General features: G+C 39.2%; 1 protein-coding gene across 1 annotated transcript in view; it reads right to left on the bottom strand.

The window, feature by feature from the left end:
* Positions 1-25662, bottom strand: part of C9 (complement C9) — a 65834-nt gene that overhangs the window by 15148 nt on the left and 25024 nt on the right. Inside the window, exons 5-9 of the mRNA XM_020996173.2 lie at positions 21002-21140; positions 19282-19689; positions 15307-15547; positions 13103-13228; positions 4420-4595 (exon numbers count right to left, since the gene is read on the bottom strand). Coding sequence (XP_020851832.1) covers positions 4420-4595; positions 13103-13228; positions 15307-15547; positions 19282-19689; positions 21002-21140 — 1090 coding nt within the window. The remainder of the gene's footprint in view (positions 1-4419; positions 4596-13102; positions 13229-15306; positions 15548-19281; positions 19690-21001; positions 21141-25662) is intronic.

Below are 25662 nucleotides of genomic sequence, written 5' to 3'. Positions count from 1 at the left end.
AAAGTGCTGGACCTGGAGTCAAGAAGACTCCTCTTTGTGAGTTCAAATCTGGCCTCAGAAATTTACTAGTGTGTGATCCTGGACTAGTCACTTAACCCTGCCTTCCTTAGTTTCCCCATCTATAAAATGAGCTGGAGAAGGAAATGGCAAACCACTCCAATATCTTTGCCAAGAAAACCCCAAATGGGGCCACAAAGAGTCAGACACAACTGAAAGTGACTGAACAACAACAAAACATAGGAACTGATGAGATCACTACTGAGAAGTTTATCACAGGATCACAGATTTAGAGGGATAAGGATGCTAGAGGTCACCTAAGTCTAATCCTTCATTTTACAGATGAGGAAATTGAGTCCTAGACAGGGTGAGCAATTGACCCCCAAGCACGCAAAAGTGTAAATTCCAACATCTCCTTTTGGATGGTTCATTAGCTCTTTCTGGACACTCATGCCCTGTTCAGGAACTTTTCTCTTTTAGAGCATTAAATGACTTCCTAGCAGCTAGAATAAATGAATAAACTTTGTGATCATTAACAATTTGTGTATGCTTTTCTTACCAGTAGGGTCAGCTGTTACCTCTTCCACATCTAGTGCAACAAGTGGGAACCAAAGTCTACCGATGAAAAGAATGAACTATCACATCACTAGCCAAGAGAGAACCTCTGCTATGTCATATTGTCTAGACTGTGCGTGATGGCAAACACAGTGATTGTATTCAAAATTCACTTAGCTAACATAGATTTGAGTTTAAGGAAGGAGCTAATTCCATTCAGTTCACTTCAACTTAAAAAGCAACTACAACATTTGATGCACTGGGCTAGGCACTGGGGGATACAAAACCAAATAATCCCTGCCTTCAAGCAACTTATATTCTTCAAGAGTCTTCAATTCAATTCTATCAGAAAGATACCTTTGAATGACTCTGTGCCCTAAATTTTCTGTATATAAAAACTGATAGTATGGGAAATATTTGCAACCTACTATGCTTTCTTGTTTCCTGGAGTTTATTAGATGAAGAAAAACTATTTCTTTTGAAGAAATAATCTCTTCTGATTATATCTATCTATAGTCATATGAAAAAATGCTCTAAATCACTATTGATTAGAGAAATGCAAATTAAAACAACTCTGAGGTACAACCTCACACCTGTAAGATTGGCTAATATGACAAAAAAGGAAAATGATAAATATTGGAGAAGATGTGGGAAGATTGGAACACTAATGCATTTTTGGTGGAGTCGTGAACTGATCCAATTATTCTGGAGAGCAATTTGGAACTATGCCCAAAAGGCTATAAATAACTGTGCATACCCTTTGACCCAGGAATACCACTTCTAGTTCTGTATCCCAAAATGATCATAAAAAGGGAAAAGGACCCATATGTACAAAAATATTTATAGCAGCTCTTTTGTGGTGGCAAAGAATAGGAAATTGAGGGGATACCCAGCAATTGGGAAATAGCTCAACAAGTTAAGGTATGTGAATGTAATAGAATATTATTGTGCTATAAGAAATGATGAGCAGGTAGATTTCAGAAAAACCTGAAGAGACTTACATGAACTGATGATGAGTGAAGTGAGCAGAAGCAGAAGAACACTGTACACAGTAACAGCCACATTGTGTGACAACCCACTTTGCTAGACCTAGCTCTTCTTAGCAATGTAATGATCTAAAACAATTCCAAGACACTCATGACGGAAAATGATGTCCACATCCAGAGAAATAACTATGGAGTCTGAATGCAGATTGAAGCATACTATTTTCTCTCTTTTTTTTTCTTTCTTGTGAATTTTCCCCTTTCGTTTTGATTCTTCTTTCACAACATGACTAATGTGGAAATGTGTTTAATATCATTGTACATATATAACCTATATCAGATTGCATGCTGTCTTGGGGAGGGAGAAAGGGAGAGAGGGAGAAAAAAATTGGAACTCAAAATATTATAAAAGTGAATGTTGAAAATATCTTTGGATGTATTTGGAAAAAAATAAAATACTATTAAGTGAAAAAAAGGAATAATCACTTCTGGTCTAAAACCATATATAATGTAGTTCTACTTGAAAAGATTTTATTTATTCATTTTTTTTTTTATTAGCAGGTAAAAGGCCAGAAGCAGAGATATGTTGTGGTAAAGGGAAATCTTGTTGGACTATGTGGTTTCTGTGCTCCCTTCTAACCCTGGGATTTCTAGGGGAGGTCCTTTGAGGGCTGAGCTCCATAAAACAAAGGAACACAGAATTCTAAATATCTTTCTGGAGTCAGGCCATTTAAGAGGGGAGAAAAATACAACCTCTTGCCCTCAAATTCCTGCAGAACATAGTTTTTGTGTTGTTGAAATTGTGACCTCAAAGATGATGCAGGGGTCCACTGACTTAAGTTTTCTATGAATTAAACCATAGGATGGAGGCTTTCAGCTCTGTTATATTTGTTTGGCAGAAAGAAAGGGCTCTTTCCCAAGTTGCCACATTGCCAGAAACAGTATACACAAGGGCTGGAGTTGTATTGATTTCCTCAGAAGAGGAATTCATTCTGCTTTACTCTTCAAAGGGAAGTGAGAGCCAATGAGACCATGACACAGGAATACAGGGGCCATGGAGACAATACAATTTGGTTAAATGCATAAACAGTGTTTGAAGAGATAAAAATGAAGGGTATGCACTGAAGAACAGATTCTGAGGAACGCAAACCTCATAAAGTACAAGGGCCTACCAAGGGAGTGGCAATTTTCATGGCCCTGCAGTTATAGGAAAGACTACAGAGGAACAGTGCATTCTCTTGACTAGTTTGGTCCCTCTGTTAAACAAGAGAACTTCATTAGTTACCTTGTATTTTTTAAGCTGAAGATGGTTGGAGATTATGTTATCCAATTTGCCAAGACATAACATAATCATGCAATAAGCACCTATTATCTGTCAGGCTGTGTCAGGTGGAGGGGGTGCAAAGATGAAAATGAAATAGTGCCTGCCCTCAAGAAACTTATATTCATTCCATAGGAAAAGACAACGTTTACACTTTTAAGTATATAAAATATAAAATAAACCAAAGATAATTGTGGGGGAGGTGCTAGCAGCTAGGAGGATCAAGTAAGATCTTGTATTGGTTCTCACAATTAAGCTGAGCTTTGAAATAAACTAGATATTCCAAGAGGTGGAGGTGAGGAGGGGTATGTGTCCCAGGCAGAGTGAAGTCAGATGGAGACAGGAGATGAAATGTTGTGCCAGAGGAATAGTAAGATGGCCAATCTGACTGGATTGTAGAGTGCTTGAAGGGGAAGTTTCACAGCACCAGTTAAGGTAAGAAATAAGATGCTCTAGCCCTGTTAGCTTTATCAGGTGAGAACTCCTCTTTAATTTCTGAGAATCATTCATTGAAAGTGAAGAATGATGTGAAAAATTCCACTTCTATTGAAAAATAATCAACTCAAGGCATAAACTAGGTGTCAAGGGGAAGGAGTCTCTGTTCTCCCTCCTTCCAAGGTCTTTTAGAGGAAGACCTTCAGAGTTTCAAAAGGTCAGAAAATTTGGACTTCTCATCGGGGATGGTAAGAATGTCCCTGGAATAGCAATGGCTCAGAGTGACATACATATCAGGAGCCCAGGTCAGACCAGACACTGAGGAAAGGCAGCTTTAGGACTCTCCAAGAAGCCAGAACCTTGGACCTCAACCATGTGCTGGACTTTGGAAGAATCTATGAGGACTTCAGGAAGTAAGGAAAGAGCTTCCATTGAAGGCAGAAATCATGAGTTCCATCTTTGCACATGTGGTCTCTCATCTTGAGCTCACTTTTCCTCTTGACTGTCTAGTACTTGTGGAACATTGTGTCACAGGTGTTTGGGGTAAAGTTTCATACCAACTATTCTTACTATAACTTTGGCTGGGTCATTGATATCAATTGCATGATTAGTGGTGAGCATACCAGTCAAGGCTTATGAATGACAGCGTTAGCAATCGACCCCAACAACTCAGGATTGCCTCTAGAACCCAGAGGGAAGAAGTAGTAGCCACTCTGTAGCAGTCATTAAAACTAATAGAGATTCAACATGGTGCAGCGAAAAAGAACACAAGATTTGGTATTGCAGCTCCAATGTGTACTAGCTATACAACCATGGGGAAATTACTTAATTTCTCTGAGACTGAATTTCATGATTTGTAAAGCAGGCATAGTTATATTTACACTCGCTTCCTCATAGGCTTGGGAAGACAGTTCTTTGTAAAACTTTGAGGGTGAGATAAGTGTGAATTATCACAAATTGTCTGGGAAGGTATTGTGATCCTCTGTAGAAACAGAACAAAATAACCTCTCAAAGCCTATTCCAGCCTTTAGATTCTATGATTCTGTGACTTGAGCACCTGAAAATGCTACATTCTATTTTATGAGAACATGCATAGGAATATCTCATCAGAAACAATGAATTCTTTACCTTTTGATTAATGAGTACAGGTGCTTTCTCTAAGGAAGAGCTCCAGTTGAGAAAATCGGTCACATTTACCACAGGTCCCCGAAGTAGCTTTTCCTTGAGTTGAGTGGCATATTCTCTAGTTCCTCCGTCTATGAGTGAAATAACATCTTCTATAACGTGTTTGTGGTGCCTGTCATCTGCAGAGAGGGAGGGCAAGAGCAGCACATTCATTCATAAATTGAACCAATCATTAAATGAGGATTTATGGAATGCCTACTGAGATCTTGGTCTACATTACATACCAGGAGTAGGTCATTTAAAAAAATTTTTTTCTTTTTCCTTTTTGTGAGGCAATTGGGGTCAAGTGACTTGTCCAGGGTCACACAGCTAGTAAGTGTCAAGTGTCTGGTCTGAGACTGGATTTGAACTCCGGTCCTCCTGACTCTAGCTTCCCCTAGATCATTTTTTAAACATCTTTTTGCTTACCTAAATCTTGACAATTTGATTGAGATGGCCTTTGAAGATGTCAAAGGTGTCAATTCTATGGTAAGTGGTATAGATAAACTAAACATGATGATAATACAAACCTCATATTATACACAAACACAAAATATGAAATTAAGAATATATATATATGTATATGTTTATATATGTAGGTATATATAAGGCAGCTATGTGGCATAGTGGATAGAGCACTGGGCTTGGAGTCAGGAAGACTCATCTTTCTGAGCTCAAATCCGGCCTCAGATACTTACTAGCTGTGTGACCCTGGGCAAGTCACTTAACCCTGTTTGCCTCAGTTTCTTCATCTGTAAAATGAGCTAGAGAAGAAAATGGCAAACCACTCCAGCATCTCTGCCAAGAAAATCCCAAATGGGGTCCTGAAGAATTGGACATGACTGAAACAACTCAACAACATATATATATGTGTGTATATGCCACAAGTGGTTTTCTCCCCTTATTAAACTATAATGCTAATATAACAAATATATTAATGCACCTAAACACCACTGCCATACAAATAAATACCTTATTAAATGACTCCCTTGGGAAAAAAGTTCCTTGAGCTAGAGTTAACCATAAAATCAAAATGCTAAAATGACCCCCAAGTCTTCATTAACTGTGCAAAACAGAGCTGTCTGTTTTGATGGCTTCATGATAAAAACACTTTTATTTTTAGGAGCATTTTTTTTCCATTTATGTAAGTAGTTTACTATTTTCTCTATAGGTTCAAGTAAAAGGATCCATTTTAGGTAGAATGGTGAATTCTTTAAAGTTTGCCTTCTGTCCCAATCTGCTTTTTTCTAAAGCTTCTTCACTCCCTAGAAGTGCATCAAGTTCTTATGATCCAGGTGGCTGATGACAAAGCGGCACCCAACCTCAAGCTGGTGCCTCCATGACTCAGAGGTGGCCCAGTGGTCTTTTTCTGAGAATTGCTTTTTCTCTCACATATGGAAGAAGCATCCCCAGGGCCAGAACATGGTGGGGTGGGGGATGGTTGCTGTGGCCTATGAGAGGATGCCCTCCCTCACAACACACCACAGTGAAATTGTCCTTTGAACACAATATTTATGTAGATCTAAGTAAATAAGGATGGGGTTGAAGGCTGTGGTCGTTAAGGTCATGCCTTCTGCCTCTGGCATCCAGTGGAATACCTTTGAGGGTCAATGAGGGGTGTGTTTTCAGTGCAGAAAACCTGAGAAGGAAATAATGTTCCGATTGAACTAGTAACTGTTTCTGGTCTTCTAATAATGGTGGGATGGGTGGGGAGGTGGGAAATCACCCACTATGGTATGGTTTCCATCTTATTTGGATCTATGTGTACTTATTATCAGTGTACGTGTCTGTAAGTCGCAATTCTAACTTGGCAAATAGTGAGCATTAACATAGATACTGAAGGATGTCCTGGAAACACAGGCTGGAGTCTATGAAATATGTGTCAAAAACATAATAGTAAAATAAATAAACCAAAAATTTAGCTGGAGGGTCCAAGTTTAGTCCCTGGCAAGGGAGGCAAGAGTGGGGGTGAAAGGTTAATAGTACTTCCTTCTAGGCCTTTCTCTTGGAAGTTCTTCCTGGAGATCCTATGCTGGTAATTTTGGAAAGTCAGTGCTCGATAGACTTGAGGCTGAGCTCAGGTGGATACCCTGGGATAAAGCAGCTTTGGGCATTTGCAGTCACTAGTCTCACTTTTTTTTTGCTGGCTTTCGTGGCTGCCTAGGTGATCTTGCTTTCTTCTCCACAGCTTGGATGACACCAATAACTACCATCTACTTCCTCTCCAGTGCAACAAAGACATCTAAGGGCAGGTATTCAGAGATATGTCCTGCACTATAGGCTTGCCTGTTACCATCTGCATGATGATTGTGTTTCCAACTTGAGGATCTTGGGGTTATCTTCTAGTTTTTTCAATCGAAGACGAGCTGATCTCCCTTGGCTCAGCAAAGCTGGAGGAGATGTGGGCTATGTAGCAGCCCAGGATGGGTGAGTAGCTGATGGCCATAGGCAAAATATAGATGGTTCATACTGATAATTTGGGAAATGACAATATTTACCTTTAAGAGCTAGTCAGTCTTATTGTCCTCAGCTGCATTGTCCTTCTGGATAGTTTTCACAGGATATCCTTTATATGCCCCCATTGGCTAGGATTGTGGGAGTAGATGGAGGTTGTTATTGATATAAACTAGAAGTTCTTGATAGAGACCAGCAAAGATGGTGGAGCAGGAAGAAGCAGCATAGCTGAGTTCTTTCCTAAATTTCTCTAACAAAGATTTAAGAAGATCCCTATTGAGTAGAGATTGGAAAGTCTAAGGAAAAACCACAGTGGATCATTTTTTCAGGTCAAGATGAGGAATTCATCTCATAAGCAAATAATCAAAGGAGAAACAGGGATGAGTCAAGCAGATCTGTGTTGCTCGGAAATAAAAGTGGGGTCCTGGATTCAAATCCTGGGCTCAGACCAAGAGTATGTCTACAACTCTGTCATTCTAACCCAAAAGGAGGATTTTGAATTTAATTTGTAGGCAGATGCAGACCAGGAGTGGCTAGCCACTATGTTACTTTAGTCCCTGGGTATCTATCTAGGACTCAGCACAGGGATGAGTGACTAGGGCAGCGGCTTTAGCACCAGGGGTTGACCTACAGTGTACTAATACTGAACTTATGGTTCCTTCCAACTAGCTGGCAAAAGTGTGCAGAAACTGTTTCTAACACAAAGTTCCAATATAAGAAGTAAGCCTAGAAGATGAGTAAACAAACAAACAAGCGAGCAAATAAAAGACTCCTATGATAAAGAACTATTAGGATGCCAGGAAAGCACAAAGCACAAACCTAGAAAAAGGAAAAGAAATCCAAAATATGCACAAGCAAAGCTTCAAAAAGCATAGCTTGGCTGCAAGGTCAACTAAAATTCCTATAAGAAATAAAGCAAGAATTTTTTCCCAAAAAGTTTTAAAAATTTAAAAATATGCAAATTAAATGAGTGTGTTAGAGGAAAGAATTGAAAAGGAAATGAGAAATTTGGAGGAAATACCTGAAAGAAGAATAGATACAAAACCCTACTCAAATAACAGACTCTCTGAAAATTAGAAATCTAGCACAAGTTAATGACAACATGAGACAACAAGAAATACGAACACAAAGTCAAAAGACTGAAAAAAATAAAAGAAAATGTGCAGTATCTCTTAATAAACAACTGACATAGAATATATATCAAGGAGACATCATTTAATAATCATTTGACTTCCTGAAAAGTATGATCAAAACAAAAGCCTGGGCATCATGCAGTATTTCAAGAAGTCACAAAAGAAAATTTCCTGAATAAGATCAAAGCAAAAATAGAAAGGATCTACTGGTTACCTCCTGAAAGAAAATCCAAAATGAAAACTCTCAGAAACATCATTGCTGGAATCTAAAATATTACAAGCAGCCAGAAAGAAAGAATTCACATACAGAGGTAGCACAATCAGGATTAAACAGGATTTAACAGCTACAACCATAAAGGAATAGAGATCTTGGGAATACATATTCCAAAAGTCAAAAAGATATGGGCTTACAACCAAGAATAACTTAGAGAAAAAGTGAGTAAACCTACATCAGAAAAAAATTGGATCTTTAATGAAATAGAATTCCATATATTTCTGATGAAATACAAACAGAAGAATCAAGAAGAGCACAAAAAAGTAAATATGAGTGAACATACAGAGTGGACTATACCAGGATGAAGAAGTGTTTATATTCTAATGGGGGAGGGGAGGATGATTCCTTTAAAAACTAGTGTTATCAGAGGTCATAGGAATAGTTAAATAAGTAGAGAGCCTAGGAGTAGTTTTGATGATTTTCAAAGAAGAAAGGAAAAGGAGGAGAAAAAAGGAATAAGATTGATGGGGAACTTAAAACACAAATAGAAAATAATATAAATAAAAAAGAAAGGGGAAACAGGTTTCATTTGAACTTCACTTTCACCTGAACTGGTTAAAATAAGGTTAAAATAAAATTACATATGTGCATGTATGCACACAAACAAAATTTGCTGTAGAAATGCTAAATTTAGAAATGTTTCAACAGTGAAACAGGAGAAAAGAGTGAGAATGAGAGGAAGGATGTATTCAGGGAGGGATTATTCATAAACAAAATAAACTCTAAGCTAAGAGGATGAATTGTGAAGAGAGGCTTAAAAGGGGAAAAAAAGATTGGGATCAGGGCAGGGGAAAAGGAAGAGGGGCATTGGGACAGAAGCTGGTTGATTGCATCAAACATAAAGTGTCGATACTGAGCTGTACCTTTCTCATCATCCTTTTCTTTATAAAGTAGGGGTAGGGAGCAAATATAGGAAAAATATAAGATGATGGGGTGGAGGGAAATACAGAGAGATTATAACTCTGAATGTGAATGGGATGAACTCATCCGTAAAGCTGAAGAGGGTAGTGGAATGGATTAGAAAGGAGAATCCAACAACATATTGCTTATATGAAACATACCTGAATAAAACACTCACACAATTAAAATAAAATAAAGAGCTGGAGTAAAATCTGCTAAGCTTCAGTTAAATTTAAACCATCAGGTCTTGAAATATAGAGTCCACAAATCTCAGAAAAACTGCAAGGGTGCTACAGAAATGTATTATGGCTATTCATTGGCTATTAAGGATTCATCAGCAGAAACTGAGAGCTCCAGAAAGAGAATGGAGTTGAAGTGGAGTAGTGGCTGGTAGAGGACCAGTTTTCTCAGTAGTATGAATAATCACTTTCTAGCTTTATCTTTTTCATCGGGATTCATTTTTCAAAATATTTTTATGTTTAAATCTCAAGGAGTACAAATAGGAGTACAAATAGGATAGGACCTTAAAGGGGATGCTCAAGGAGATTCACTAAACATCACCATGAGGTGGGCTGTCATCGAAGAAGCCACAGAAATGCCAACCCAGAAGAGAGCAAGGTGACCAGAGGATGAATCAAACAACTGAACTACCAAAGGTGGCATGGAAATGTTAGAGAGACTGACAGAGACTCATTTATCAGGAAAGGTAAGAGGCAGCCACTTCACCAGATAAGCAAGATTAGGTTAGGCTCATGAAGAATAGGCAATACTTAAACACTTCAATGAATCTGGGATATTATATAAATCTGTCATATGTGTATACTTCTTCTGATTGCATAACTCAACCCACATGTATATATTTATCTATCCATATATGTATGTGTGTCTTCTGATCCTGGGCAATTCTTGTTTCTGTTCTTCCATAAAGATTTCATGAAGTCTCTACCCAACAGACTAGTAAATCTTTCTCTTTTGTACATTTCATGGGTCCCAGTGTAGCACTTGGGCTGTCCATCAATTAGCTCACTTTTGCTACACATACTATCTACACTTTTCTTTCTTATAGTTTTATTACTGACTTTTGTTTTTACATATTATTTACATATTATTTTCTTTAACCAAGTGAACTATAACAAAAATGTAAACAAACCCAATCAACAGATTAAACATATTTAACAGCATATACTATGCTATGTCTCTGAGATGAGGAAGGTATATTTTCTTACCAGTTCTCCAGGACTAAGACACTTTATTATAGCTCTTCAGTGATTGTTCATCAGTGTTATTTTTGTCGTGTATTTTGTTTTCTTGGTTCAGCTTTCTTCACTGTGAATAACTTTATATGAATCCTCCTGTGTTTTTCCTAATTCCTCACATTTGTCATTTTTATGGCATGACAATATTTGTTCATATACCATGATTTATTTGGCCATTCCCAATTTGATGGGGACCAATGTCACAATTTTTTTTTACTACCATAAAAGATGCTGCTATGAATATTTCATAATATATAGGACATTATTAGGAGAACACTATCTAATAGTGGTATTACTGCATCAAAGCAGCTAAAGAGTGTCCCCCTGAGGATGATCCAACCTTGAGGCTGACAGGATGATTGGTGAGCCCTTGCCTGGAGCCACCATATCATAAGTCCCAGTCGCTCTGATCATTTCCCTCCTGGCTCATTCTCTGGTCTGTTCTACCTACACACTACCTGCTTTGCCCCTGTAAGGGTAGCCTCGCCCTTACTTTTCACCTCTTTAGGTGTTGTTGTTCTCCCCTATTAAAATGCAAATCTTTGGAGGGTAAGAATCATTTTTTCTTGTTCTTGTATCTCTCAGAACTTAGCACAGTAGCTGGCACAAAGTAAGTGCTTAATAAATGCTCTACTCTCTCTCTCTCTCTCTCTCTCTCTCTCTCTCTCTCTCTCTCTCTTCTCTCTCTCTCCCTTTCCCTCTGTATGTCTGTCTGTCTAAGGGTATGAACACATAAGTGAATTTTCTGCCTCCTTTTCTTATCTTACATTTCCTGCATAACGTTTGATACTGTTTCATACATACGTTAGTGGTAATATACTGAAGTCTACTTATTTCCATCGCATGGGTCCCTTTTGCCCTCATTTTCTACCACTCTTCCACTGTCTCTGCAAAAGTGAAAACTGACTGCCCAAGACCAAGGGCCATTTTGTATTTTTCTTTGACCCATGGGTTGTCATGGCCAAAGAATTCTTTGTATGATGGCAAAATTTCTGGTGATGGTCCTTAGTCGTAAGGAGGCTGGTCGTTAAGTGACAGATACCATTTAGTGGTTGGTGGTATTAAGTGGTATGGAAGCCTGGTTCCAGGGAGGATAAGGTTAAAGCTTACCTAACAGAAACTACATTGTTCCACTGGCAGAGTCCAAGGTTCTTGCGGTTGGGGGTAGAAGGATCAGTTGGGGGTGGTGTGGTTTGTAAATTGTGGCTTGGAAGTGCCCAAAGGAACTGATTAACTCTACCATGGCTCCTTATTTCCGACTAAATCAGTGAACTCAGTGCTTGAAATTTTAGCTTAAAAGAGGGCATTGAAAATCTTCCTGAGCTCCACATTATTTAAGAAATGACTCCTGTGAGGAAGTAATGACTCAGAAGACAGCTGGCTTTGACAGGCAAGATACCATGAAAGCCAACTGGAGGCACTCCACAGGGGGTGCAAGGCATAAATAGTTCTTTTTGGACCAGAAACCTTAAGAAGTCCTTCATCTCATGGGCAAAAGTACAAGTTCACTGTATTATCTTAAACAGGTCAGCAAGGCAGCTCACTCTATCCCTTTTGGACTAACCATTTTCCTTCCTACCCATCTTCAAAAATTCCCTGAAGTATAGCCAGTTCATAGGATCACAGATTTAAAGATAGAAGGAAGAACCTTCAAGGTCATCTAGTCCAATCCTCTCACTTTGAAGTTGAGGAAACTGAGGCCCAGAGAGGTTAAGTAACTTTGCCCAAGCTAAGTATCAAAGGTAGTATAATGGCCAGAATTTGAATCCAACTCCTCTGATTCCAAAGCTCACATTCTTTCTACTGCTTCTCCCTTCTATGGATGTCTGGTTCAACTATTAAAGAAGTCCCATTTTCTGGTTCTCCTATTCTAGAGGCTCCAGAAAGAGGACCCATAGTATGGAGCTCTGTTACAGTATGAACTTGTACCTTGTAGTCAAATTAACAAGCATTTATTAAGTGCTTATTGTATGCCAAGCACCTTGATACAAATTCTGAGAATAAGAAACAAGAACAGCTTTTTCCATCAAGAAGTTTATGTGAAAGCTCTAGGCATCTTGGGTAGGGAGATAGTGCTGACACTCTAAAACTAGCCAGAGTGATGGGAGGGGAACTTAGAAAAAGGAATGGAGTGAGTTGGAACAAATCTGGGACTGAAATTCACCATGTGACCCGAAGCACTTGCCCCAATCTACAGCACAGTGTAGATTGAACACTAGGTCTGGAATCAGGAAGATTTGAGTTCAGGCCCTTGCCTCAGGCCCTTACTGGATGCGTGATCCAGTGCAAATCACTTAATCTGTGCCTCAGTTTCCTCCTCTGCTAAATGGAGACAATAATATACCAACCTCCCAGGGTTTTTGTGAGGATCAAATGAGATGATATAGATACTTAATAAATGCTTGCTTCCTTGCTTCTGCTCTGTTACTGATTTCCTGTCATATCCTACACAGAGTATTGTACTTTTAAGTGGTTCTATTCTATTATAAATCAAAAGTGAGACATCCTGACCCAGTTCCAAATGCATGGAAATGCTGTGAGGGAGGAAAAGGTAGTAGGAGATTCTCCTTGTCTGAGAAAGAAGGCAGGTAAATGGTAACAAACAGAGGTCCAAATACAGCCATACTTACCTAAATTTCTTGAATTTACTGCTGAACAGTCAGAATGTTTTATGTTGGCTTGGAAGTCAATTATTTTTTGGTAAGAAAAATCCAAATCATACCCAAGGCATTTCCGCACATCATGTATTTCAAGTCCTACAAAAAGAACTCATTTGAAGATTCCAGGAGGATTTATTCATTAAATCAAATTAAAATAAACCCGAGCTTTGTTACTTGGGAAGGAAAAAAAAAGGTTTATTTTGTTTCTGGGAAGTCACTGCTGCCTACAAAGGCATGGTGACTATCTGCATGTTCTCTTGTTAGCATCACCTGGTGGTATCCAATGGAATTCTACTGCTTGCCAACTCAATGGTGAACAGCACACCTTGTTTTGCCATTCCTAGGCAGAAAAGGTATCAGATTGGGAATGAGGAAAGAGTGGTGGAGGGAGGCCATCCTGAACCATGGGCATAGGAGCATGGGCACAAAATACATTTCTTATCTACAGAGGGGAACGCAGGAGAGAGGCAGCATAGTGTGCTTACAGCACTGGACCCAGAGCCAAGAAGATGTGAATTAAATTCTGAATCAGATACTTACTAGCTGTGTGATCCTGGGCAAGTCACTTAACCTCTTTGGGCCTCAGTTTCCTTATCTGCAAAATGAAGGGGTTGATGTAAGTGATCTCTAAGGTCCCTTCCAGCCCTGAATTTCATAGGAAAAATCATATGAATTGTAACTTCTTAAGAAATCCTATAATCCCATTTCTTCTAGGTCATTTAGACCTTATTTTACACATGAGGAAACTGAGGCATAGAGAGGGGAAATGGCATTTCCAGCAGCCTATGGATATTGTAAATTACATGTACCCCTGTATCTCAAACTCAACGTATCCAGTCCACTCCTCTTCCAAACCTTCTTATTTCTGCTGGGGATACCACCATTCTTCCAGTCACCCAGTTTTGGCATCTTGGACTCCTCACTGGGACACCCTATATAGCTAATCAGCAGCCAAGTCTTTCTGATTCTGCCTCCACAAAGCCCTTTACACCTGTCTTCTCTTCGTTCACACAACCACTGCTCCTTTTTAGGCCCTTATCATGACACATCTGGGCTATTGCAATAGCCTCCTAATTGTTTTCCTTGAATTATCTATCCCCACTGTAATCCATGTATTCTTCACAAGGCTGCTAAAGTAAAGTGTTTTCCTAAAGTGTGGTTTGGTCCCCTCACTTCCACCCCAAACTAAATAAATTCTAGTGCTGCCCTATTCCTTTGTGTAATGTAAATTTATCTCTTTGTCTTTTAAAGCTCTTCACAGCCTATCTTTCCTGCCTAATTATACATCACTCTCCTTCCTGAGTTCTGCATTATCTGCTCCTCAGTGTGACTATTCTCCCCCTCCTCCCCTCCCCAGCACACGTTTGGAATCTAAGCTCTGAGAGGTCAGAAACTGGTTTGGTTTTGAGTTTTCTTGGCACTCCACCTTACACATAGGAGGTACTTAAAAATGTTTGTTGGCTTGCACTGAATCGGACAAAATTCAGTGTCCTACATGTCATTCCGTCAGTAAGCATTTATTAAGAACCTGCTATGTACTAAGCATGGGGATACAAGGAAAGGCAAAAGATAATCCTTGCCCTCGAGGAACTGACATGAGTCCAAGGAGGGAGACAACAAGAAAACAAATTATACAAAGAAACTATTTGTAGGATAAATCGGAAATTATTAATAGAGGAAAGGAATTAGAATCAAGAGTGACTGGGAAAAGTTTCCTGTAGAAGATAGGGTTTTAACTGAGCTTTGAAGAGAACCAGGGAAACCAGGAGGATGTAATCAAACCAGCCCGTTGCTCAATAAAGCAGACTTAAGCAAACTATGAATTCTATAAAATTTCATCTTTCTAATTGTACTTCTCTGGGAACAGTATTGTTATCTGCTAGATGTTAAACAAGTCTCAGTTGCATATGGTTTGCAGGATTTTCTCAAGGCTCTGCTGGGAGGTCCGTGACCAAATTAAAGAGCTCCCAGGAGATAGTCTATTCTCCATTTGATGGACAAAGTTGCTAAGCAGAGCTGGCAGACGTATTTCTCCTCTTTCAGAAAATCAAGGTAGTAGAACTTGTCTGCTGGAAACTTTGCCCTGTGCATTTGTTGGTGGGGGTGGGGGAGTCAGTGAAAGAGGTTATGGCACTTGGTCTAACAAGCCAGCAGAGCACCAACTTTAGGCCTACCTCTCTTGCGCATTTCTTCCTTGTCCAATACATATATCAATTCATATTTTCCTCCTATATTCCCAGAGCTACTGTAATGGGTGCCATACGTTTCCAAAAAACCAAAATATTCTCCTTTTTCATAGCTGGTAGGCAGAGCTTTTAAGTCATCCAAGAAAGTACTTTTCAACATAAAATCTCGATTTCGCATATGGAATCTTCCAAGCTGAACTTCTCCTTTCACGCGTAAAAAGATTTTTGTCTGCATTATAAAATGGGCAAAGAGGAGAAAATGTGAAGTTAATTGCCATTATTTTCAAGATAAATAATTAAAATCTAAGCACATTTTCATGAATATTCCATTCATAGAATTTTAGAGTTAAAAGGGACCTTACTGACAATTTGATGCAGTTGAGAAAACAAGGCCCAGAAAGATTAAACATCACCTACATTTAAGTAGGTTGTTAAGTTGTTAGTGGTCAACATTTCAGTTGATAAAGCACTTTCCTCAGAGCACCCTCATGAGATGACAAATCATTCAATAATTATTAAAGCCATCAATCATCCTGATCTATATCTTGCCACTAAATCCAGATAGACCCAGAAGGATAAAGTGAGGCTGGTGACCTTGCATAGCTTTCCCTTGCTTAAATCCAATTCACTTGTAAGCCATGGCATCGTTTTCTTAATGTCATGGTTCTCTTTGAGAACAGACAAACAACAAATTAAAGTCATCTTACAGATGAGGCAAATGAGGTTTGGTGAAGCTCTGGAGCTAGCAGCGACCGTACACAATGAGGACTCTCAATAAATACTAAACTGAAATGGTCATCATTGGTGAGCAACGGGTCAATACTACTACAAAGAGGCCCTGCTATGGATAGGAGTGAGACTCCTTCGGCTCAGAATTGGTATTTGGAGACTGATAAAAAGGTTTAGTGACTTGGGTAGAACTACCACTGGAACCATTTCAAGCTCGGTTCTCTTTCCATTCTATTATGCTATCAACTTGAGTGACTTGTTCACTGCTGCTGGCTAGCAAGCTAGCAGCAAAGGCAGCTCTCTAGGACTCGGGTCTCGCTTGGATATCATTTCAGTGTTTCCTCCATTAGACCAAATCAACTTTTAATTTTCAGAAGGAGGGAGAAGAAGGAGCAGGAGACAGAGAGCCATCAGGTAGTTTCCAGGCTTTTTACACATTGTTCTTTTTTCACGTACTCCAGATTGGTTTTATTGCTTTTATTTGCTCAGAATGTTCCAACTTTCATTTCTGTGCCTTTGCACTGGCCATCTCCTATGCCTTGAGGGTCCTCTCCTCTCACTCTGTAACTCAGAATCTTCCGGCTTCATTCAAAGCTCAGTTGAAGCACCATCTCCCACCTGAGGGCTTTCCTGATACTCCCAGTTACTAGTGCCTCCCCCCACTCCCAAAATTACCTTGTAGTTATGTGGCTTATATCTTGTATATATTTATTTGTGTACATGTTTTCTCCTGTGACTGACTGTAAGGTCTTTGAAAATAGGGACCATTTCCCTTCATCTTTCCATCCCTAATACTTGGTATAGTGCTTAGCACAAAGTAGAATCTTAAGTGCTTGCTGATTGATGGATTGATTGACTTTTTAGTGAAGAAACTTACCCAAGTTGATGCAGTCAGCTAGGGACCTTGAGTTTTAATTTTAGAGGGAATGGAAGAGAGAAATAAAGGCAGGAGAGAAAGGAAGAGCAGAGAGAAAAGGGAGAGTGAAAAAGGAGAAAGGGAAAGGAAAGAGGGAGAGGATAGAAGGAAAGGAAATGAGGAGAGAAGAGACAGGCAGTGAGAAAGGAGAGAGTAAGAAGGGAGAGGAGGGAAAGGAGGGAAGAAAAAGAAGAAGGGAATGAGAGAAAGGCAGGAGGGAGAAGAGAGAAAGGAAGAAGAAGGAAGAATGGAAGGAAGAGGATGGAGGGAAAGAGAGAGAAAGGAAGGGGGTAGGGAAGGGACAAGTAGGACTATGCCAGCATGCATATGGAAAAGTACAAGCTAACAACTCCACAGTGAAGAATTGCCAGGGACCTTGACAACTGTCAAAGCAGAAATTTTGTGACAGTGACAGAAACCTGTGCAATCCAAATGCCTTGTTCCTGTCCAAGTGCAAGCTGGACCTGTTCATGGCCTCTCAAAGGTTTTCTGGCTGCAGCTGGAGTTAGCACTTGTTATCTACAGAGATCTTGGATGCTTGGTCTCTGGACATAGGGTTACAGGCAGCTGGTCAGCCACACATGACTTTTGGGTCTACAGGATGACAGAACTACCTGAAGGGAATGAGTAGCACCAGTTCCAAAAATGTCTCAGGGAAGAAGAATTCACACTGTGCACAGAGTGAGTCATGTGAAATTAAAGCTGCATTCTGCTGATTTCAATTCCAGAGTTGAGCCTCAAAGATACACAAAACATATTCCAATTCCCAAACCAGATTGCAAAGCATGAGTAATGAACTGGGTTTTTATGAAGGGTTCTCTCGAGTGTCCACGTGCGTATTTTTCTTAAGAATTAAATTAGGAGATGTCAAATTTGACTAGTTTATGATGCCGATTTGTCAGTAGGAATTTTCTGCCGGCATCTGAAGTACTCGTTCTTTGGGACCTAAGGGTTATAATTGCATTACTATTGGCATTAAGATACTATATGGTAATTAGGAAAAGTCTCAGGTCAAGAGAAGCCCTTGGAGAAAGAACATTTGCTATTTATTTCAAAGGGGTTAAATCCACTTTTAACTTAAAAACTCAGCACACACACAGAGAAACACAAATAAGAAATACACATACACACATGCACAAGATTCTTTTAAGGTATATGTTGGACTAAATGGCTGAGATCTTTAACAATTCTAAAACTTCTGTGAAATAGGAAATATGAGATATGATGAAGTAATAAGACTGATTGGTTTATGGAATAAGTCTCATTGTCTTATGGTCATAATTAGTATCAAGTGAATATTATTTCTCCTTTCTAATGGATTATGGCGAATCATCAGTAATTGTACATCTTAAAACATTTTTATAAATATGTTGTTACTATTGGTTTATAGAGTATCTCGTAAACAATTCTGACGTCAGTGTTAGAATAATTTGTGATCACAGTCCCTGGTCAGTATACCTGTACCCTGAAAGTAGACTACTTAAGGCTAACAAACCTCTGTGAAGGGCAAAAATCAGGGTTCGAGGAGCCTTTGACTGCTCCACAGACATCAGTTCTGAGACAAAGAAGGCTGCTCCCTTGTTCACAGAAAAGGAGTAATCTTTCTTTGGATCATTCTAGCTGTAACATTCTCTTGTTTTTCACCAGTGATGCATATTACAGTTTAATATTTCTTGAATGTCCTTCTCTGGTTTTTGCCAGCCCCAGATGCTAAAAATCATTAGGGTCAGTTCTAGGTGATGCAGCGGATAGAACATTCCACTTGGAGTCAGGAAGTTCTGAGTTCAAATTCAGCCTCAGACACTTACCAGTTATGGAACTCTTAACAGGGCAGTCAGGTGGCATGGTAGATAGAATGCAGGCCTGGAGTCAGGAATACCAGAGTTCAAATTTGGCCTCAGCAACTTACTAGCTGTGTGACCCTGGGCACGTAACTAAACCCTGTTTGCCTCAGTTGCCTCATCTGTAAAATAAGCTGGAGAAGGAAATGAAAAACTATCCCAGTATCTTTGCCAAGGAAATCCCAAATGGGATTACAGAGTCAGACATGGCTGAATGACTTAATAACAACAAAACCCTCAACAAGTCACTTAACCTTTGTCTGCCTCAGTTTCCTCATCTGTAAAATAGGAAAAATAATAGCACTTACCTCCCAGGGTTGTTATGAGGCAAATAAGATACTATTTGTAAAGTGTTTTGCAAAACTTAAAGTGCTATATAAATGCCATGATGATGGTAATAATAATAATAGTACTTATCATCGCTATTATTATAGTTGGTTTAAAAAAATTCCATATTGTGTAATTTCTTCATCCTACCTTGTTCGAGGAATAGAACTTGATAAGGTGGAGACTTTCATTTTTTGAGTATCTAAATCGAAATGTTAGAGCAGATTCTTGTGATGCTTTCTTTTGATCAGATTCTTCTTTAGGTTGTTGTCCTCCAGGGGCTCCATCCCCAGGTGCTTCTTCCCCAGGGGCTCCCTCTCCAGGCACTTCATCTTCAAGCATTTTGGCTTCTGGAGCTCTGGCTTCATCTTCCCCAAATTTTGGAACATTAGAATCAAATGATTCCGCAGTATTGAGTACCTTCAAAGGGCCTTCAGTAGATGTGAGTTTTAGAGACAGGTCGATGCCAAAACTTGTTCTCCTTTCTCTGAATGTCTCTGCTATTTGAAGTATATGTTCTTCATAGGTCTCTGTTCTGAATCTTTTTTCTGCTTTGGTCTAAAAGAATAACAACCAGTTAGTTTGAAATCAGATGAAAAAGGTAATTAAATTATGTTTTCTTTGCTAATTTAACATTTATTAGGTATCTGTCAAAAGCTTACTAAACATTAAAATGGGATCTCCTTCTAGAGATCCTTTAAAAAGAGGATAGGATATTGTTATCTCTCAGATGTAGCTTTGTAAGACAGTCCAGACTGAAATCAGGGAAATGGACTATATGGCCTTTCTCAGTCCATTGCAAATGTGAGATTCTATATATTTTTTTTATCAGGTATGATCAAACCAAAATAATTTTTTTCCTGTGAATCAGCATGGAAGAGAAGGTACACTAAGCTATCTAGGTTATTTTTTCCTCTCTTCCAACTTCACCACCCTTTTCTTTCTTCTTTCCTTTGCCTTTTCCATTCCAAGATAACCTAAGGTGCAAGAAAAGTGCTGAGTTTTGTATAAGCATATGCTAACGGTAATCCCGTTGTCACAAGGGGCCACCAAGAGGGTTTTAATACTTACATTTGTACGCCATCCATAACTAATTAGATGTTCCATTTCTCACTTCCAAGCTTTCATTCAAGTGGTCCCTCATGTTTCTCCCTCCTACCTACACTGCTATTAGAGTTTTCTTAAGGAAATACATTCAGGTAGTGGGCATAAACCCCAGAGGGAATCTAAGAAAGCATTAAGTACCTCCTAATCCTTATCTGGGGCACAGTTCTAGAGAAGTTATGCAAACCTCTCAAAAAGACACTAAGATCTCAGATCTCAATGACAGGGTTATTTTCTAGTCTAGTTTGACAGAACATGATAAAGTTGTATTAGGCATTTCTGGGAAATGAGTGAATGTTGAGGTACATTCACAAGATGAGTTAGAGAAAAGGTAAAAATTGAGGTAAAGGGGCAGGGTGATGTAGGGGCAGGCTTTCACTACTCTGGTCCAAGCACCATTTAAATCATTACTCATCACATCATAGACTTTACCTAATTTCTGCCAATGTCATAGTAATTTTTTCTCATCATTCTAAGATAGGTGCCAATAGATTCCTTATATTCATTGAAGATAGTCAGCTCATCAGAAAGTGATTGATTTGGATTATGGCTGATCTGAAGACTTTTCTTCAGCAATTTAAGCGCATGATACCTCTTCTTTGAATGCCCAAGAGTTCTTACATTCAACTAGTTATTTCTGTTTTCTTGCAGAACTTCACCCAATATTTCTCATGAAACTTATCTAATTGAAGTCTTTTTTTGATGTCTTTCAAGTAGATTCTGAGAAGTTACAGGATGATTTGGTAGGATCTGTGGGGAGACTTACATCATAGTTCAGAGTTGCCACATTCCAGGGCTTGCGATAATAGGTCCCAGTATTTCCATCTCGAATTCGTACACACTGACCGTGGAAATACTCATTGTCAAAGGGGGTGTCCAAAGGATCCATCCCTAAAACGTTGATTCTGTGAACAGATGAGACAGCAAATTTCCAAGAATAGCCTTCACCTCTCTAACTCTAAAGAACATTTCAGGAGTCCATCTTCACCATCACTACCCAATGATCTATTCAGGAAGAAAATAATTCAGGGGTCTCTTTTCCTCATTCAGGGTCTCTAGTAGTGAAGCTGGCTCCAAAAAGCCCCTAAACTCTTTGAGAATAAAAAAAATGCCTTAAGTGAGTAGTGGTAAAAACATACTAAAGCAAGGTACTGGGAGAATTGGGCTCTAATTCCTAACTTCTCTGCTGTAACTGGAACCTAACCTCTTCTCAAAAGCAGCTTAAGCTGTGAGGCTGGAATGCCAACTCTGTAAATTATTTGCAAACAGTGCATCCCAGGGGCACAATCTAACATGTGTGTGTTAGGTTGCATCTATGAATCAACTCTGGAGCTTCTTCCTTCCTCTCTGCACTTTCTTTAAACATGAGCCTTCTCCTCCAGCTGTCTCATTGCATGTCAAGGACCTCACTTTTGTTTCCTGGACTGTATTAAACAGAGTGTACTTTCCAGCATTCCAATAGGAACATTGAAATTCCAGCTTGCTGGCAAAAAGTTCAACTGTTTTCCCTTTCTTCGGCCCCAAATTCCAACTTTTTTTGAGACAATTTTCTTTCAGAAAATAGGGATCTTGTTATTGTAGAAAGGTTATGTGCTGATTTATAAGATTAAGGGCTGTATACTAGGTATAAACTGGCTATGTTTGGCATTCTGCACAAAACTATTTCTTTGTAAAAAGTGTAGAGTGTTAGTTTAGAAGAATGCATGATTACCATCTCTTTGGATTATTCATGATAGTGTCTGGGGCTGATTAGTTCACCCCCCCCCATGCCTGTCCCCTCCAATGAGTTTAACTGTCATCTCTATACAAATGACTCAGAGATACATACACATGTGTGTGTATATATGTGTATACATACATACCTTATACACATACATACATATCCAGCCTTAGTCTCTCCCCTGAGCTTCAGTCCCATATCACCAGTTGCTTGTTAGATATTCCAAACTAGATGTCCTGGAGACATCACAACCTTGACATGTCCAAAATTGAACTCATCTTCCCCTTCAAACCCTCCCTTCTTCCACATTTCACTATTTCTATAAGAGACAACACCATTCTTCTAGTCTTCCAGGTTTTTCATTTCAGCATTATCCTTAACTCCTCATCCTTCTTCACCTTACATATCTAATCAGTGTCCAAATCTTACTATTTTGGGCTTCCATGTCTTCTCTTGAATCCTACGCCTTTACTCATATGAGTAGAATAGTACCACCTTAGTTCAGGTTCTCTTGCCTAAATTATTGCAACATCTTCCACATTGGTTTCCCTGATTCAGACTTCTCATCGCTTCAGTCTACTCACACACAACTGCCTAAGTAATTTTCCTAAATCACAGATCTGACCGTATGACATCTGCCCTCAACTCAATCAACTTCAATGTCTTCCTATTGCCTCTAAGATAAGAACATTGCCTCATCTGTCTGATTTGCAAAGCCCTGCGTAACATGTTCCTACAGCCTTGATGGATGTTATGCTTCACCCTGCACTCTATGATCCAACAAACTGGTCTTCTCTCTGTTCTTCCCAGCCAGCACTTACTCCATCCATCCTCTCTGTGCCTTTCCACAGATGGAACACATTCTCTCCTCATTTCCACTGCACAAAGTCCCTTTCTTTAAAATGCAGCTCAAGCCCCATCTTCTGCATGAATCTGTTCCTGATTCTTCCCAAGTGCTTATAGCTTCCCTCCCAAACCCACCTTGTATCTATTACTTTTCATATATTTACTTTCTCTGAATCTTTAATTTGTACATACTTGTATATGTCCTTGTGGTATCCCCCACTAGAATGCAAGTTCCTCATGAGGAAGAATTGTTTCATTTTTTTTTGGTTTTTATTTCTCCAGTGATTAGCACAGGGCCTGGCACTCAGTAGGTACTTCATAAACACTTAATGTCTGATTGATTAGATTGGCATAGAAAACAATACAGAGCTGTACAGCTTCAGGTTGCCCCCTGAGGCAGCTATCTCACAAATCACGTCACTAATCATAAGGACAACTTAGCAAAGGAATGTGGCTAAATTAGGACAAACCCATCACCAAAGCTACCAAAACATTAAAAAGCATGTCCTGATGATAGCCAGTTAGCAATATTATATACATCTGGATGGAAAATTTTAGGAAAGCTCGGAATCGGCAGAAAGAAGTTGAGATGTCCTTTTATCTCTTGCTCACTAGTGGTATCCATTACATTTTAAAGGAGGCTCAGTTAAGGAGACAGAATTTGTACAACATTCCAAAGACTAACTGAGATGTTGAAAATGTATTCTTCTAAAGAAGCCCTTTTAATAATAATGATAGCCTTTATAGAAAGCTTTAAGGTTTGGAAAGTGTTTTATGAATATTATTCCATTTGACCCTCATAGTAACCCTGGGATGGAGGGGCTATCATTATGCCCAATTTACATGATGAGGAGACTGAGGCTGAGAGAGGTTAATTGATTAACAGAAGCCCAAGGTCACAGAACTAGTAAGTATCTGAAGTCAAATTGGAACTTAGGTCTTCCTAGCTCAGTTCTCTATCCACTGAACCACCCATCTGCCTTGGAATACAAGCAGTAAGAAATTTAGTGTTAAATGAAGAAAAGAAAAGGGAGTAGTATAAGACTTTAGACCCAGAAGGGATCTCTGAAGTCATATAGTCCAACCCACTGTTTGTTTGTTTTTTTGACATGTACAATCATATTTCCCCCACTTAATAGTATTTTATTTTTTCCAATTACATGCAGTGAGAGTTTTCAATATTCACTTTTACGAGTAACCCAATGATTTTTAAAATAGGAAACTGACTTTCTACTCATAGGTTGATTGACTTGTACAGAGCTGGGATTCATACTGAAGCCTTCTGACTCCACATCTACTGTTTTTCCCACTGCATCATGATGGTACGATGTTGTGCTTGGTAGGTCACCTAAACTCTTAGTCTCAGTTATTTCATTTGTAAAATAGGGACAAGTATACCAGTGCAATCTATATCACAGAGTTGTTATAACAACTGCTTTATAAAATATAAAGTTAATATACTTAAAATATGATAATACATGTAAATATTGTTAAACCTATGCAAATGCTAGATATTGTTGTTATTATTATTATTAGGATGGAGACTAGAACTCCCTGAAGAGTTCTAAGGAATTCCCTGAATGAGCAAACTTCTTTACCCATGTTGATCTGCATTTCCTCTGAAATGTATGGTTTTAGAGAGTGGTCCAGAACACTGACAGATTAAGTGAATTACTCAGTGTCATACAGCCAGAATATGTCAAAGAGGGACTGGAACCCAGATCTTCTTGATTTTAAAGTTGTCTCTCTATCCACTATGGCACACTGCCTTTCATATAATTGCCATTATATAAATGGGAATATCATTCTCACTGTGGATAAGTCATGGATGAAAGGGCACTTGGGCCCCAAAGGATGGGTAGAAGATAAAGAGGTAGAAGCCAAAAGGCAAGGCATTCCAAGAAAGGGGAATGGAGTAGTGTGAGCAGATATGGAGAAGGGAAAGGATATAGTATATCTGGGGGCACACAGAGCAGGGCAGGGTAGTTGGAGCCACATGAGATCTTGCTGTGAATCTGATCAAAACTCATCAGAGGTAGCATGTGGTCCTACTGCTTCAGAGCCAATCAGTCTAGTCTGCAGTGAGATAATGATCTTCTAGGTACCGTGAAAATTCCTCTCCTGCGGAATGCCATCTTTGGGGAGAGGAGACCCCTGTGTGCTCTGGATAGTACTTAATGTGAGCCTGTCTTCCTGTCTGCATCCCAATTCACCAGTTTACCAGGTGAGCTGGAGAGAAATCTTCCTGGGCCTGATCCACAGGGGAGATTTTAAGCCTGGAACACAAGGAAAGCATTCTTTGCATATTATACATCATTTCATCTGGTTTAGATTTGTGTGTTTTCAATGAATGCAAGATGGTGTGGGGGGATTACACTAAATGCTTTTGAAAATCTTAGAGGCCGCAAGGCAAGGGTCTTTCAGAGTTGCAACCCAACCCAACCCTCCCGGAATCCTTATTCAAGTGGGAGAGCAAGTCACTGGGAGAAAAAGTGCAGAATAATTCTGACGAATGCTGGGGACTTTGATGCGTGAAAGAATCTGGCTGTGTGTGTGACAGTCGACAAGATAAAATTTGCAGAGATTGTCCAGATGACAAAGTGTAGAAATGCAGCTTACTGTCATGGTTGTAGAAACATCATCATTGCTCTATGTCTATTAGTGCAAACATTTAGAAGGTACCACATAAGAATGGTAATCAGAGTAAATAAAGAAAAGCTTTAATGGTATGTAATAAATCATTATAAGTGTAACTGTAAAAATGACCCCTTTTGACTTGCAATTCCTTTTTAAGTATTAGTTCTTGTATATCATGTTTTTCTACTTTACGTATCTAATTTAAGAGCCAAGCCCCTGCTTTG

The sequence above is a fragment of the Phascolarctos cinereus genome, unplaced genomic scaffold, assembly GCF_003287225.1.
Source record: "Phascolarctos cinereus isolate Bilbo 61053 unplaced genomic scaffold, phaCin_HiC Scaffold_4;HRSCAF=312, whole genome shotgun sequence".
In the NCBI taxonomy this organism is placed as follows: Eukaryota; Metazoa; Chordata; class Mammalia; order Diprotodontia; family Phascolarctidae; genus Phascolarctos; species Phascolarctos cinereus.
Note: the sequence above shows the minus strand (reverse complement) of the source record. Positions and strands in the feature narration are given on the sequence as shown.